We start from the raw sequence: 14,059 nt of genomic DNA, 5'->3' as shown, positions 1-14,059 counted from the left end.
AGCAAGGCTTGCAGCCCTCCAGACCTGGATATCCTCTGTGCTTAGCAGGAAATAAAAGCAGTAGGTGACATTTATAAAGGTCCTACAGAGAGAAATGTGTTGATGCTCTCCTTTCCCTCTGCTCACAGCCAGTCCGGAGGGTCTTGCAGCCCTGTGGGGTCCATCTCCCCATGGCCCCAGGCACAGGAGAAGGCCTAGGGTCTTCCAGGCAGGGCAGGATGGAAACAGGATTCGCCCCTTTCCCTGGATGATATGGTGCTTGGACCATGGCACAGCGAGAGCCCCGGTGAGCCGCCTGTCATGGCAGAAGGGACCCTGCAGGGCAGGGGGACACGGATGGGAGGCCAGCACTACCTGCTGAAGCCAGACCCAAGCAGAAAACCCCACCATGGTGCCTTGGCCCTACTCCTCGGGCAGGCATCACCCTCTCCCTCCCACAACTCACTAGGAGCAAATCCCCATATCCCCCGCCCCCTGAACCCCACAGAGCGCTCAGCTGCACCCAGGAGAGCTGGCCCCAGGTCAAGCCTGGGACCCACCAGGACAGGCTGAGCCAGCTCCATCCCACCACCACTGCCGTGCATGCCTCCCCACTGTGGGGGTCCCCGTGAGGCCCCATCATGTGCACAGGTCAGGCTTTCAAGGCTTGTTTTTGGGGCAGCCCTGTTCGGAGGTGGAGGAAGGGGTGCGCCTCGTCTCCTCAGCTCACCCAGCACCTGGCCCACCGAGGCAGCACTGAACAGGGAGGTGCCAGCGCCCGGGCAGCTCCCGCAGGTGCCGGGTGGCCAAGGCACCTTCTAGCAGCAATGGGTTTTTAAACAGCATCAATCTTCATACGCAAATAAAGCCTTTCTGGGATTTTCAGTGGTGTGCTGAGGGTTTGTCTCTCCCAAGGACCCTGCAGCCACCTCCAGCTCCCAGCAGGGCCCCCCATGTGAGGGAGGGATGTGGGGACGAGGGCACAACAGCCCTGTGGGGACAGGAGCCCTGACCTGCAATTACACACAGATATGGTTACCTCCACGGTTGATTTTTCTGACATAATTGGTGGTGCCTGTCAGGTTTTATCTCCCGCGTGGGAGATGCCAGCAGGGCCAGGCAGGAGCCTCCTGTGAACTCCCAGACCCAAACCCTATCATTCTTCTCCCCCCACCAGCTCTGTGGGGTACTCCCTGCGGTCACCCCAGCTCCTTTCCACCCTATCCAGGCTTGGCCAGGGGACAGGACCCAAGCTGGGGCAGATGTGGGGCCGGGGGGTGGCACCGGCTCTGTGGTGGAGCTCAGACACCCGAACACGGGGGAGCATCCCGACAGGCGAGCCTCCCTGCACGGCCCCTTCGTGCTGGCTTGCTGGGCGGGCGCCAGTCTCACAGAGCTGCCAGCTGTCCTGGGGGGCTTACGCCAGCCCTGTGCCATCCGGGGCCAGCGCTTTTGTCCCCAGCTGGTGCAGGGGCAGGCAGAGCCCACAGCTGAGGGCCGAGCGCCCAAGCAAACATCAATCTCCCTCTGTCCTCCTGGCCAAGTTCCACAGACCAGCTCTGTTGGTACCTCGCAGCCCTGTCGCCCGCCCGGCCCCATCAGGGTCTTCTATGGCAGGGAAGAGAGAAAGTGAGGTGTACCCACGCTGGTTTGGTACTGGGGTTGTTCTTTAGATGGGACAAACCAAACCCCCCCAGAAGTCTTGCTCCGGCCCCCACCCCAAACCTAGAGAGGACGTGGCCAAGGGGACAGCTGGGAGCTGTTTCACGCCAGTGTGGTGTGCCCAGTTTGTTCGCTCCCTGCTCTCCTTTCTCTCCCTTGCCAAACATCAGGTCTGGGCACTCAGCGCCTGTTTGGAGACAAACACTGTGGTCAGCCCTAAGCCACCCGGCTTTGGGAACTGGTGAGCCCCAGAAGAAACAAAATGGTAAAAACCCAACACGTCCTTCCTGAGCTGAAATCCCCAGGTCTCATATGCTCATCGCAGCAACGTGGTGGGGGGGCCTCGCTGCTGGCACTGCACTAACAAAGGCATGAGGGGAGTGTTGCCCCACAGTCCTGCAGACCCTTGTGGTTCCAGTGTCCCCAGGAGCAGTTTTGGGGTCAGGAGAGGCACTCAGCCCCTGCCCCTGCTCCTCCCAGCAGCCCAGTTTGGACCGGGAGCCACTGGGACACCCACACAGCTGCAGAGCTGTCACTGCCCTCCAGCACATAGCTCCAGTGGGTCCCTCATATCTTAGGGACAGTGGCAACACCCAAGCCAGGGGTGCTGAGCTCCACACCCTCCCACAGGTCGCAGCATGGCCAAGGGCCAGCCCAGGTGGCTCTGTCCCCCAGCAAAGTCCACAGCCCTCCAACAGAGTCAGCGTTCCATTTCCCACCTGAGGCTGTGCGCTGGGGGGTGCGTACCAGTCACCACAAGAAGCACCTGTGGGCACAGGACCAACAGCCACGGTCAAGTTAATTGCTGGTTTAAATGAAAGTTAATGGAGTTACACTGGGTTAACAGGACTTACAGACAGTAAAATGAGCATCATCAGCACTGGCAGCTTCCCGACAGCCTGCCAACAGCATACCCAGGGCCAGGCAGCCACCGGAATACACAGGGTTTATCCCTCGCCAGCCCAAAGGGCTCCCTGAGCCACCCGTGTGGGGCTGAGTTCGAAATGTGCCCTTGGCCGGGCACTGCGATGGCACACCAGCCAGGCCCCCACGCCACCAAGCACAGAGGGCCTGATCCTGCTGGAGCTGAGCTCTGCCGTTGTGCATGGCGGCACTGGGGCACCAAACCTTCTCTTCCTCCCCCGCTCCCTCACCAGGGCCTCCTGCCTGCACCCACAGCCTGGAGCTGCCCTGGGGCAATACTGACTGCCAGAGGTTTAGCAAACCACCCTGTCCAGATGGAGCGATGCCCACAGGACCACATGTCCCACACTGCTCAGGACCCCGGGTTCAGAGCCAGGTGAGTTCAATACAGCAAGAACAGGCGACAGCTCTGCTAGGGCTCCGAGCACTCAGTGCCATCCACACGTGGCCCAGGCACAGATTATTTTAAAGAAAATACCAAGCTCGTCAGCCAGCCAGTCCTGAGTGGGCCAAGGCTGCTCCTTACAGCTGGGGAAACCAAGGCACGAGGAAAGCTCCAGAAGCCGGACTGGCAGCGTACCCTGCTGGGATCCAGCCCTGCCACAGGGCCGTCGCAGGACCGCAGACCCACCGTGGCTGGCCCCATGGGGGCAGGATCCTTCCACCCCAGGGAAGGCCCAGGCACAGGGCGCTCAGGCGGCGTGGCTGTGATGGCGCCCCAGCCTTCGGCACAGCTCTGCCATCACTGCACCCTGGACAGAGGAGCCCCAGGACCCAAGAAGCATTTGGGTCCCCAGTGTGCCCCTGCCACCTAAGCTGCAGCATCCCACCACAGCCCATCACCTCCACCTGCTCAGAGGGGCTTCGCTGGTGCCCTGCCAAACCCCACGGCCCCAGCCAGCATCCCTTCGGGACCAGCCTGCACCGCCCAGGGGAAGCCAGCCAGGCAGGCCACGGGGCACACCACATGCTCCCCAGCCCAGGGGGCGTGGGGTGCGCCAGGTAGTCCCAGGGGCAGGCAGGACACCTGGGAAGGGGCAGTGAGGGAGGGCTGGAGGCCGGAGACAAGCAGGGATCAGCCCCGCAGCGTTCCCAGGCCCTGGGAATATGGGATAACTGCCCGGCTACGGGCTGTGGTTTTGCACAAGAAAAAACAAAGCAATGAGGTTTTCCAGCCCGAAAGTGGCTTGTTTTGTCCAACTTTGAGAAGCCTCGGCGCTTCAGCCCCTCAAGGGGCAGGGGGAGGACCCCAGCACTGAAACAAGGAGCAATTATCAAACCATGGACTCTGAAGAGCTTTTGTTCCCTGGCTGCGCCAGAGCAGGGATGGGAGGACACCTAGCGAGATGCCTCGATGGCCCCACACACCAGCGGCACCCAGAGCCCAACGCTGTGGTGCCCCAAGCCCTGCAGTGGTCCCATCCTGCTCCTCTCCTCCTGCTGAGGCAGGGCCCACATCAAGAGCTCCTGTGGGGCTGCAGGGGCTGGTCCAGCCCTGGGGGAGATGAACGAGGGGAAGAATCAGCTCTTATTTCCCATTTCCCATTGCTCCCACTGCTTCCCTGGCAGTGAGAGCCTCCATGCCCCCCTGACAGGCCACACATGCTGCCAATGCTGGGATCTGCAGCAGGGTGAGGCCCAGCAGTGCTCACAGCTGTGTGACTCCTGCAAAAACAGGGACTAAATCTGGGGTTCATCAAAGAGACAATGATTGGGATGCAGGTGCCCCTTACAACTCTCTGGGTCCTGCTGTCACCAGCATCGCCCGTCCCCAGAGGTTCTCGTCTCGACCCCTCAGGGATCCCCCCAGGCAGGCAGGGTGCCAGCAAACAGCCTGGCCATACCCTGCTCTCTGTATTGGCCTCTTGCCAGCACTGGATCCAGCCCCAAGCTTCACTCTGATCCTTGGATCCCTGCAAGAGGAGAGCCAGGCTCTGCAGAGACCCCGTTCCCCTTCCTTACCTCCCAACCATAAAACCACAAAACACCCTGAGCTCACGGTAGAGCCGAGGCACATGAGTGCCCTGTGCTTCAAACACCCAGCGCAGCCAGGACAAGAAGGCCACAAGATGCTGTCTGAAGAAACACGCGAGCACCAAACCCCTCCTCCACCCTTGATGTTGGACAAGTTACCAGGTCAAGGAGCAGTAATGCTCAAGGTAGAAGGGAAAGCGAGGAAGATGAACGTGGTGGTGTGTCGGTGAAGGAACCCAGGCGGCTTAAGATGGTAGTGGTGACAGAGGAGACAGAACAGTGGGAAGAAGGCGCTCTGAGGAGGAACGTGCCGTCAGAGGCTTCATTCAGGAGCTGCTCACAGGACGTTCTGAGGCAGGGCTGGCGACCGGAGCCAAAACCAGCCCCGGGCTCGTGGTGAACAAACCCGCCTTCCACAGGACCCTGCGCTCACACGGTCGGCGTTGACACGACGGAGCGCGCAGACACCCACCGTCCCTGTGCTCACGGCAGCCCCAGGCCCCCCCCCCCAGGTCCCCCCGGACACCACCGGCACTCCGGAGCCCGGGCACGGGGCCGTGCTGCTATAGAGCCGCGCCCGGCCGCAGGAGGAGGCCCACGGAGAGGCTGCAGCGCCGGGCGCAGCCCCTCCAGCGCCCCACGAGGGCCTCGCCGCAGCAGCCGGGGAGGCGAGGCCGGCCCGGCCCGGCGCGGCGCGGCGCGGCCCACACGCCCCCGGCAGCGCCAACACCGAGCGGGCAGCTCCGGGCCGGGCCGGGCCCGACCTCGCCCTCCCGCCTCGCTCACGTGACCACCTCCACGTGATCTACCGGAGAGAGGGCGGGCCGCCCCGCGCCCCGGGATTGGCGGAGGGGGTAAGCGAGTGCCGCGCGGCGATTGGTTAGTCGGACAGCCCATCGTCGTAGCGGCTCGGCGGCGGCTATGGCGGCGGTACGGCGGGCGCTGCGCTGGGCCCTGGCGGCGGCGGCGGCGCTGGCGGCGGCGCTGGCGCTGGACAACGGGCTGGCGCGGACGCCGCCGATGGGCTGGCTGCACTGGGAGCGCTTCCTCTGCGGCACCGACTGCGCCGCCGACCCGCGCCGCTGCGTCAGGTACCGCCCCGGCGCCCGGCCCCGGGAGCGGGGTGGCGGGTACCGGCCCCGAGGGTGTCAGGGCTGGGGATAGCCGGGCCGGAGCGATGCTCTGCGGCCCTGGCACCCGGTGCGCCTTCTCCATGCCGTGGCAGAGAGCCAGGCTCACCCCCGTGCCGGCGCCTTCCCCGCACCTCGCTGCCGCTTGCGTGGTCACGGCCGGCGCGGCCCCGTGGCGGAGGGGCGGCACGGCGGTTGCCGTGTCGGCGGTTGCCGTATCGGTGCTAGAAACCGGGCTGCCGCGTTCTCAACTTTCTTTCCTGGTCATGCTGCCTCCCTGTGCCCAGCGAGCGGCTTTTCATGGAGATGGCCGACGTGATGGCCGCCGAGGGCTGGAGGGACGCGGGCTACGAGTTCGTCTGCATCGATGACTGCTGGATGGCCCCGCGGCGGGACGAGCACGGCAGGCTCCAGGCTGACCCAAAACGGTTCCCCAGCGGGATCCCCAAGCTGGCCGACTACGTGAGTGCCGCCCGCCGTGGCACAGGGCAGCGATGGCAGTCGGTGACCCGACCCGTGGCCGCGCTGGGAGCAGGGGAGGGGAGGGAGGGCGGGGTGGGGAACGGCTGCGTGGCTGCTCGGCTGAGGCCCTGCGTGCCAGAGCGGGGCTTTGGCTCCCCTTCCCTTGCTGGCCCAGCTCCGCTTCCTCCTGCTGCGCGGCCACCCATCCCCAGCCCTCTGTCTGTCTGTCTGCAAGTGCAGGTCCACTCCAAGGGGCTGAAGCTGGGAATCTACAGCGATGTGGGGAACAAGACGTGTGCTGGCTTCCCTGGCAGTTACAACCACTATGACCTGGATGCCCAGACGTTTGCCTCCTGGGGCGTAGACCTGCTGAAGTTTGACGGCTGCAACTCCGGCTCATTGGAGCTGCTGGCAGAAGGTACGTGTGGGCTCGAGGCAGTGCTGCGCCACAGGGTGGGAATATTCCGCAGGCAGTAGCAGTTCTGGGCCCGAGGTGGGCTCCAGGGAGTTTCTGTTCCCTGAGCATACTCATTTCAGGGATTTGCTTACAAAAGCAGGTACGAGGCTCTGTTGCCAAGCCCAAGGTAGTGAGTGTTGGTGGCCCAGGTGCTCACAGGCTGTGGTGCACAGCTTGAAAAAGCAGCTTTCTCACACCAGAGACCACATCACGCCTAGCACCGAAACGTCCCCTGTGTAGCTGGGGGCTCGCTGCAGACTGCTGCCTCAGCTGGTAACAAAGCAGAGGCTTTGCACTTCTGCACTGCCTTTACTGGAGAGTTCAAAATATTTCACACACTTAACCCTTCATCCCTTTGGTGAGGCCATGTCAACATGGATCAGCTTGAAGCTGGAACAGTTTGTGTCATCTGTAAAAAGGGCAGTTATCAAGGCTTTTAACAGAAAAAAAATGAAGGTAATTCTGGCATGAAATTCCTATTAGGGTTTTCATTTTAAAGCACACCAGTGTAAATCCCAGTTCAGAAGTTATTTGCACACAGGCTGGCAAGTTAGCTGAAAGCTCAGTAGTTTACTGTGCCAAGGGGGCTTGGCTACAGCCTCTCCGCACGGAAAGAAATCCCAGATTTGTGGGAAGAATGACGTAGCTCGGAAGGCAGTTTTCTCTTGACTGGGCTCTCGCTGCTGGCACAGTCAGCACCACGGTGTTTGGCAGAGGAGTCCTGCACGCAGGCCTGGCTCTGCCTGGCAACAAGAACCTGCCCAAGTGACAATCTAGTCGAAGCCACTTGGTGGGGCATACGCCAGCTGCCGCAGCCAGAGGCACAACTCGGCACCATAAGTGACTGACAGCTGAGCTGAAAGCTCTTGTTGGATCCTGCGTGTAAGCCAGATACCACCCAGTTGCATTGAAGCGCTTCCAGGGTAGAGAGCAAACTCTTTGTTCCCTCTCTGCTGATTAAAAGGGACTTCACAGGGCTGTCTGGGGACGATGGCAGGAAAAACCCTAGTGTGTTTCCATTCCTGCCCAGCCCATATGGCACAAACGCCTCCTAAGAACATACTCCTGCAACACTACCCAGCAAAGCTGTATCCAGCAGCTTGATAGACACCAACTTGTATTTCCCAGGTATCTAGAGGGTAAAATGCCATACAGCAAAACTGCTGCCTCTTCCCATGGCTGTGTGTTCAGAGATCAGCAGTCTCGGAGCAATAAGCCTGCCCACGACTTGTAGCAAAGCTGTGAAGAAGCTCACCTGTCCTTGGGAGGCAGGAGACTGTCAGCTCCCCTGTCCTCCCTGTGCTGTTTCAGCCTTGATTTTGCAAGACTTGAACTGAAACCTGAACCTGTGGCATTGGTTTAGTTCCTGTGTTTGACCAAGGAGATTGTTTAACCTCTGCCTGTCCTCTTCCTTTAGGTTACAGGCACATGTCCCTGGCCCTGAACAAGACTGGAAGGAGCATTGTGTACTCCTGTGAGTGGCCTTTCTACCTGAGGCCTGTGCAGCAGGTAAGTGGTGTTTTTCAAGGCTTATGCTGGGGCTGAAGGTGGGAAGAACAGAAAAGCATTCAGACTGCAAAACAGCCTCCTGAAAAACTTCCTGCTCTCTGGTCCGACAGAGAACAAGACTGTAAGGTGGAGGAAAAGCACTTTTTCCTCTAGAGCCATGAAGTATACCTGAGGTGAGTCATTACTCTGCTGAAAAGAATTCCGCAGGATCCTGCAGCAGGAAGGCACAGCCCAGCTGGAGCATGCAAAGATCACAGCAACACCCATCTGCTTTCTGTCTCCAAGGAACCAAGTAGCAAAACACTGGCAATGGAGACATGCAGCTAGCAGATGGTTTGGTGATATTCCCCCTGGACACAGAGTGCTGCAGACTCAGCCTTACAGTCACCTCTACGGACCAGGAGACAGACTTTAGGACAGCCTATTTCATAGGAATTCTCCCCATTGTTTACCAACAGATTTCGACACCATGACGGGGTGGTGCCATGCCCTCCCACTGGCAGTTAAATGCATTAGTCACCAGAGAGTGTAAACCCCAGAAATGGCAGTAATTACTGAGAGGGCAGTTTAATCCCTCTGGCCCCATCACACCTTCAGTAAAATAGTGCTCAAAGGAATTTCCTAACAGAGCTAGGTGGCCACAGCTAGTCTCCCAAGAGAAGCAATAGGGTTGTCTGGAGCATGGCAGACTGGAGTTACTGGGCACAAGGCATCCTGGGGAACCAAAATGCACTAGATCATCCAGATAGCTGGTGATGGAAGGCGTTAGCATAGTTCTCCACCAAATAATCCCCAATCCAGTCTAGCTTTGTGTACAGTCTTGTTCTTGTACAGCCAGGCTCCCTGACTAATCACACTCATTGTTTGGGCAGCCCAATTACACGGAGATCAAACAGTACTGCAATCACTGGAGGAATTTTTTTGATGTCTACGATTCCTGGAACAGCATCAAGAGTATCTTGGACTGGACAGCACTTCACCAGGACAGCATTGTGAAGATAGCTGGGCCAGGGGGCTGGAACGATCCTGACATGGCAAGTAGGGCAATGCCCACCTCCCTTGCAGCACCAGCAAAAAAAATCCTTTCCTCAGCTGTAGGTTGAGAAGGATGGGAAGGGAGAGGATCGAGGGGGGAAAACCATTGAGGGGAAGGGCTCTTGAGAGGGCCCTAGGATCAGGAACTCAATGAGAGGGTCCCTGGCTGGAAAGGGAAAGAGACCTACCGCTCCAGGTGGTACCAAGGAAGCACTGTGTAACACAGCCTCTACGAGCAGTGCCAGTTCCAAATGCAGGTGTGGCAGTGGGAGTCTCCAAAGTGCTGATCTCCCACCAGAGGGAACACTGCTGAGTGCCAGCACTGCAAGAAAGGAATAGCTGCATCCAAAAGCAGATTCATAAACGCTGCTTAGACAGTTGAGGATCCTTCTTTACCTCCACCAGTGGTTCATCCTAAATTGCCACGCTAGTCATGCCTTGCCTTTCCCAACCAGCTGGACCCGCTACTGGCACTCAGCCTATCTAACCAGTCCCCAAATAGGGGTCACACCCTCAGCATCATGTTATTTACCAGTGCTTGGATGTTATTTACCAGTGCTTGGATTGGTGGCCGCAGTTTCTCCTCAGCAGGGAGCATTACCAGGCGTTGTTGTTGTCTTGTCACAGCTGGTAATTGGAAACTTTGGGCTGAGCTGGGACCAGGCAGTGACTCAGATGGCAATGTGGGCTATTATGGCAGCTCCCCTCTTCATGTCCAATGACCTGCGACACATTAGCCCTGAGGCCAAGTGGCTGCTCCAGAACAAAGAGGTGATTGCCATCAACCAGGATCCGCTGGGCAAGCAGGGATACCAGATCACCAAGGTACAGCAGGACTGGGCTGGTGGTGCGGTGTGGGGCACAGGCAGCTAGCCTCCTCAGAAAGGGGGCACTGGGAGGATAAGGGGTTTAGAGGAGTGCTCAAGGTTTGGGAACAGGAGCCCAGTGAGCTCACTTGTTCCTGAAGCTTGCTTAAACAGCCAGGCATGAAGACCCATCAGTTCTGCCTCCGCTAACATAAGCCCCAGATTTATTTTCTCCTTGGCAGGACAAGAACTTTCAGCTGTGGGAGCGGCCCCTGTCTGGCCGAGCCTACGCCGTGGCAGTGCTGAACCACCAGGAGATTGGGGGACCCCAGAACTTCACCTTCCCCCTCACCTTCCTCGGCAATGGGCTAGCCTGCAACCCAGCATGCTCTGTCCGGCAGGTCCTGCCAGCCAGCAGGGACTGGGGGGTTTACAGCTGGGTCTCCTCCCTGAGTGCAGAGGTGAACCCAACAGGCACCGTGCTGCTGAAAGTAGCAGCGCTATAGGAGGCACAGACACTTTTTGTAAGCCTGCTTGCCTAAGCTTCTTGTCACAAGGAGCCTGCCTCCTTCCTCCAAGCCGGGTACCTTCGCTCTCTCCTGAGGCATTCACTACTCAAGTGCTTCTCGGTGGACTCCGAACCTTCAGCTTAAGGTGACAACTACCCCTCACTCCGTCCCCGGGAGGTAACAGAGAAAGGGGTGCTGCTGCTCTTCTGTTTACCCTTTCTCTGGCATCTCGCCTAACTCCTTCTCCAAGGGGCTGCAGGGTCCCAGCAGGGCAGCAGCTCCTGTTAGTGCCCACTGCCACTGCCGACCAAAGAGATGCAAAGGACGATACGTGCATCCTCTCACAGCTCTCCCTGAGCATTTCAGGGGCAACAGGGAAACGCACCCCGGCTGCCTTGCTCTTGCTTTGCGAGGCTGGGGCATGCAGTCCAAGAACAAGAAAAGCGGCTCCTACCCCTGCTGAAGAAACCCAACGCTCTCCTCGGAGCACGGACACCTACTTACACCTTCTGACATCTCAGGGACTGGCCTAAATCACTGCACTTCTTGGCAACTGCCTTCTTGACAGCTGCCTGCTTAGTATAGATGTGATGTAAGTATCTTGCCTTAGGACTCAGCTTTTGAGGGTTTCTCCTTACCCCAGGAGTTTTCCTCTCACCAGTGGCTGTCACTTCTCGTTAGATGACAATTCCCTCTCCACCCTTGACAGCGCCACTGGCGTCCCCTTCCTCAGAGAGCTGCCTTCCAGAAATGCCTGTGTGCTTTCTTTCCACTGCTGGCAGTAGCCTTTAGGTTGAACACAGGTCCTTCTGAGACAGGAGATGGATACTTAATCACTTATGCAACCATCATGCACAAGTATGTTCTCTTCTGACTGCTACACAATCAGGATGTCTGGTTTGTTCTTATCTCTGTGATGAAGCGCTTTGATTAAAGTGTCCCTTTAAAAGGCTAAGCTTTTTCTTAATTCCCCTGTACAGAGTACAGCATGGTATCTGACATTAAAGCAGGTTTTAGAAAACAGGCCTGTTTGTTCCAGTCACCAGTTTGTTGTGACATTTGTCATGATCACTACAAACAGCACGCAGTAAAGCTGACACGATGCAGCCATACAGTCCATCAAATAGGCAGAGGCCACAGCCACTGCTGCCAACAGCTTAAGCAGCAGGAGTCAGAAAACGCCAATCACATCAGCCACTACTGAATAAGCAAAAACACAAATTCTGTTACCTGTTCGGTAACTGGGCGCTCTCAGTGCCTGTGAAGATAGGAACAGGCCTTTCTCCATCCCCCAGCTCTATCTCCGCAAGAGAGTTACTCTTGAGAGCCTTGTGTTGCCTTCCTGGCACCTGCTGACAGTAACTCCCTGCTCACATGCCGCTGCCTCCAGTGGATGATCCCATCAAACCCCGGGGCAGGCTCTTGTAACGCACCACGCTCTCGGTAGCTGCCCATCAGTCACTGCTCATTTGATACTTCAGTGCTGTGCTCAAGCGTTTTCTTTTAAGGAAAATTCTAAGAGGTGTCAACAGCAGTCAGACACGGGGAGCAGGCAGCTGAGGCCTCTGACGCCATCCCTTCCAGTGTGACAGCATGCAGCTGGAGGAACCATGGGCACAAAGCTGTCCCTCTCCTGTCTCCGAGTTACCATAACACTCACAGCCACCGCACACAGGTCGTAACACCTAATGGTGCCGGTGACACTTCATCTGATGACATCCCTGGTACTAAACCCACTAGAGCTGCTCCAGGGCCTTTGCTCATGTGTTGCCCCTTAGGGCTTGGAGAGGAAAAAAGCCTACTCAGGCAGTTCTGTATCTTTTTTTCAACCATTACTTCATCTACCATATCAATTCCTTCATCAAATTCACCACAGTATTCCTGAAACGGAACTGCCACAATAGATGTGAACTCTTTTAAATGAAACACACTGCAGAAGGTTAGAGGCGGCCCTTTTGAAGACAGCCTCCTACCATGGAAGCTCCTAAACAAGGCTGAAGAAAAAGCAGCAGCACAACGCTCACACAGAGAAGCCACTGGTGCAAAACCCCATCAGAGCCTCAGGCTCTAGGTATATTCTAAAACACCCCTTCGTAACACAGCAACGAGATCCCGGCCACTGGCAGGTTTTTTATCAAAAGCCTTCGGATTACAAACCGTTCCCTTACTAAGCGGCTTTGCAAGCAACACCTTCCTGCTGGGTTGATGTACTTGCAAGTCCCACCCCACCACCAAGGGAAGGTACTCAAAACCAAGCAACAGGTCACTTCCAAATACTTTAATATGGTCCATAACAACGAGCAGCACGGACCTCAGAACTGGATCACCTGGCCCTGTAAGAAGGAAGAGACAGAGCGAGTTTATTCACCACGGAATGTTGCCACCCTTTCTCAGCCACTCACTGTACACAAACCTACCTTTCTCTTCTTGTCTCCTCCCAGCTCAAAGTGCTTGCACCTCTTAATCGCCAGCATCCTCTTGGACCTGCAGTTGGGCTCTACGCACTCCAGCCTCAGCACAATCTTCTTCGTGGTCTTAGCCTGGGAGTAGAGGAGCAGAGCCTGTCAATGCAATGAACAAAAGGCCCACAAGCAGACAAACAGCTGCTCTCAGAAAAAGCTTGTTGCCTGCACTCCTGAAGATTCAGCAGCTTGTTCTCCAAGTGGAAAGAAAAAGACTACCAACAGATTTGGGCTCCCTCCATTAAAAACAAGGAGGCAACTTAAGGATCAGTACCGGAGTGCAGCGGATCTGTACCTTCACAATAAGGGACAGTGACAAAAGCATTCAGTGGGTCCCCTGCAGAGATCAGCCATGCTGGAAGAACGTCTCTGCCAGTGAACGTACCAGGGAACACGTGCTTCTGCAGTGTGGGAGAACAGATGCACAGTGCTCAGGAGAAGTTCAGCAGAAAGCCAGGCAGAAAAAACACCTGAAAGCAGCACAACTTACAGACCTGCCCTGGAAGGAGCAGACACAGTGTGCTCAATGCGGACCTGCAGCTACTGAGAAGTCAGATGAAACCCAGAAGACTACAGAGGGAAGAACCCAAGGTGAGAGGCTACTGTAGCAGCTGGTCAGACCTGTAACCACTGGTTATAAGCCTCGGCCAATCATCCATACAATGCTGACTGGGAAGAAACAGAAATGGGTACGACAGTGTTCAGGTGCACAATGCCAAACTGCAAGAGCAGTACAGCTGCTTTGTGTACTCTGCTTGCAGAAGCATTTTCTGCAAGGTCTCCCCACTTCCTGGCAGAAAATCAACTTGAAAAACTGCTATCTCATTTTTTTTTTTCTTTTTGCTGGAAGAATACTTGGACTTCACCAGCGGGACACCAGAGCTTTCCAGCAACAACCCAAGTAGCTCTATAAGCATAAGTCAAAGAGTTCACACAAAAACTGTAACACATCAGCTCATCGGGTTTTGCCTCCCTGCTGTAAACACCACAGATTTCAGCCCCCACCTGCAGCTCCTTGGCAGGAGGTGCACAGAAGCACAGAGGGAAAACGCGCTGCAAGACTGCAGTCCAGGTATCCACACTGAAGAGGAAGGATGACAGCAGCAGGTTTCTGCAACTCATCTGCAGCAGAATGCGCTGCTGCCCTTCC

The 14,059-nt window shown here is 57.1% G+C and overlaps 1 protein-coding gene across 1 annotated transcript; it reads left to right on the top strand.

Annotated features, from left to right (window-relative positions):
- The first annotated feature begins 5,460 nt into the window (after positions 1-5,460).
- Positions 5,461-10,670, top strand: GLA (galactosidase alpha). Its single transcript, XM_086469785.1, has 7 exons — positions 5,461-5,630; positions 5,957-6,131; positions 6,372-6,549; positions 8,006-8,097; positions 8,970-9,131; positions 9,760-9,957; positions 10,181-10,670. Exons 1-7 carry the CDS (start codon positions 5,461-5,463, stop codon positions 10,442-10,444), a joined length of 1,239 nt encoding a protein of 412 aa, XP_086325911.1. The 3' UTR covers positions 10,445-10,670.
- The last annotated feature ends 3,389 nt before the right edge of the window (positions 10,671-14,059 follow it).

The sequence above is a fragment of the Leptosomus discolor genome, chromosome 9, assembly GCF_034619465.1.
Source record: "Leptosomus discolor isolate bLepDis1 chromosome 9, bLepDis1.hap2, whole genome shotgun sequence".
NCBI classification, from domain to species: Eukaryota; Metazoa; Chordata; class Aves; order Leptosomiformes; family Leptosomidae; genus Leptosomus; species Leptosomus discolor.
Note: the sequence above shows the minus strand (reverse complement) of the source record. Positions and strands in the feature narration are given on the sequence as shown.

Excerpts from the sequence above, each read along its gene's own strand:
- GLA (XM_086469785.1), top strand. The coding sequence starts at position 5,461 with ATGGCGGCGGTACGGCGGGCGCTGCGCTGGGCCCTGGCGGCGGCGGCG. Across the intron at positions 8,098-8,969 it reads ACCTGAGGCCTGTGCAGCAG|CCCAATTACACGGAGATCAA; the intron begins GTAAGTGGTGTT and ends TTGTTTGGGCAG. Across the intron at positions 9,132-9,759 it reads GCTGGAACGATCCTGACATG|CTGGTAATTGGAAACTTTGG; the intron begins GCAAGTAGGGCA and ends GTCTTGTCACAG.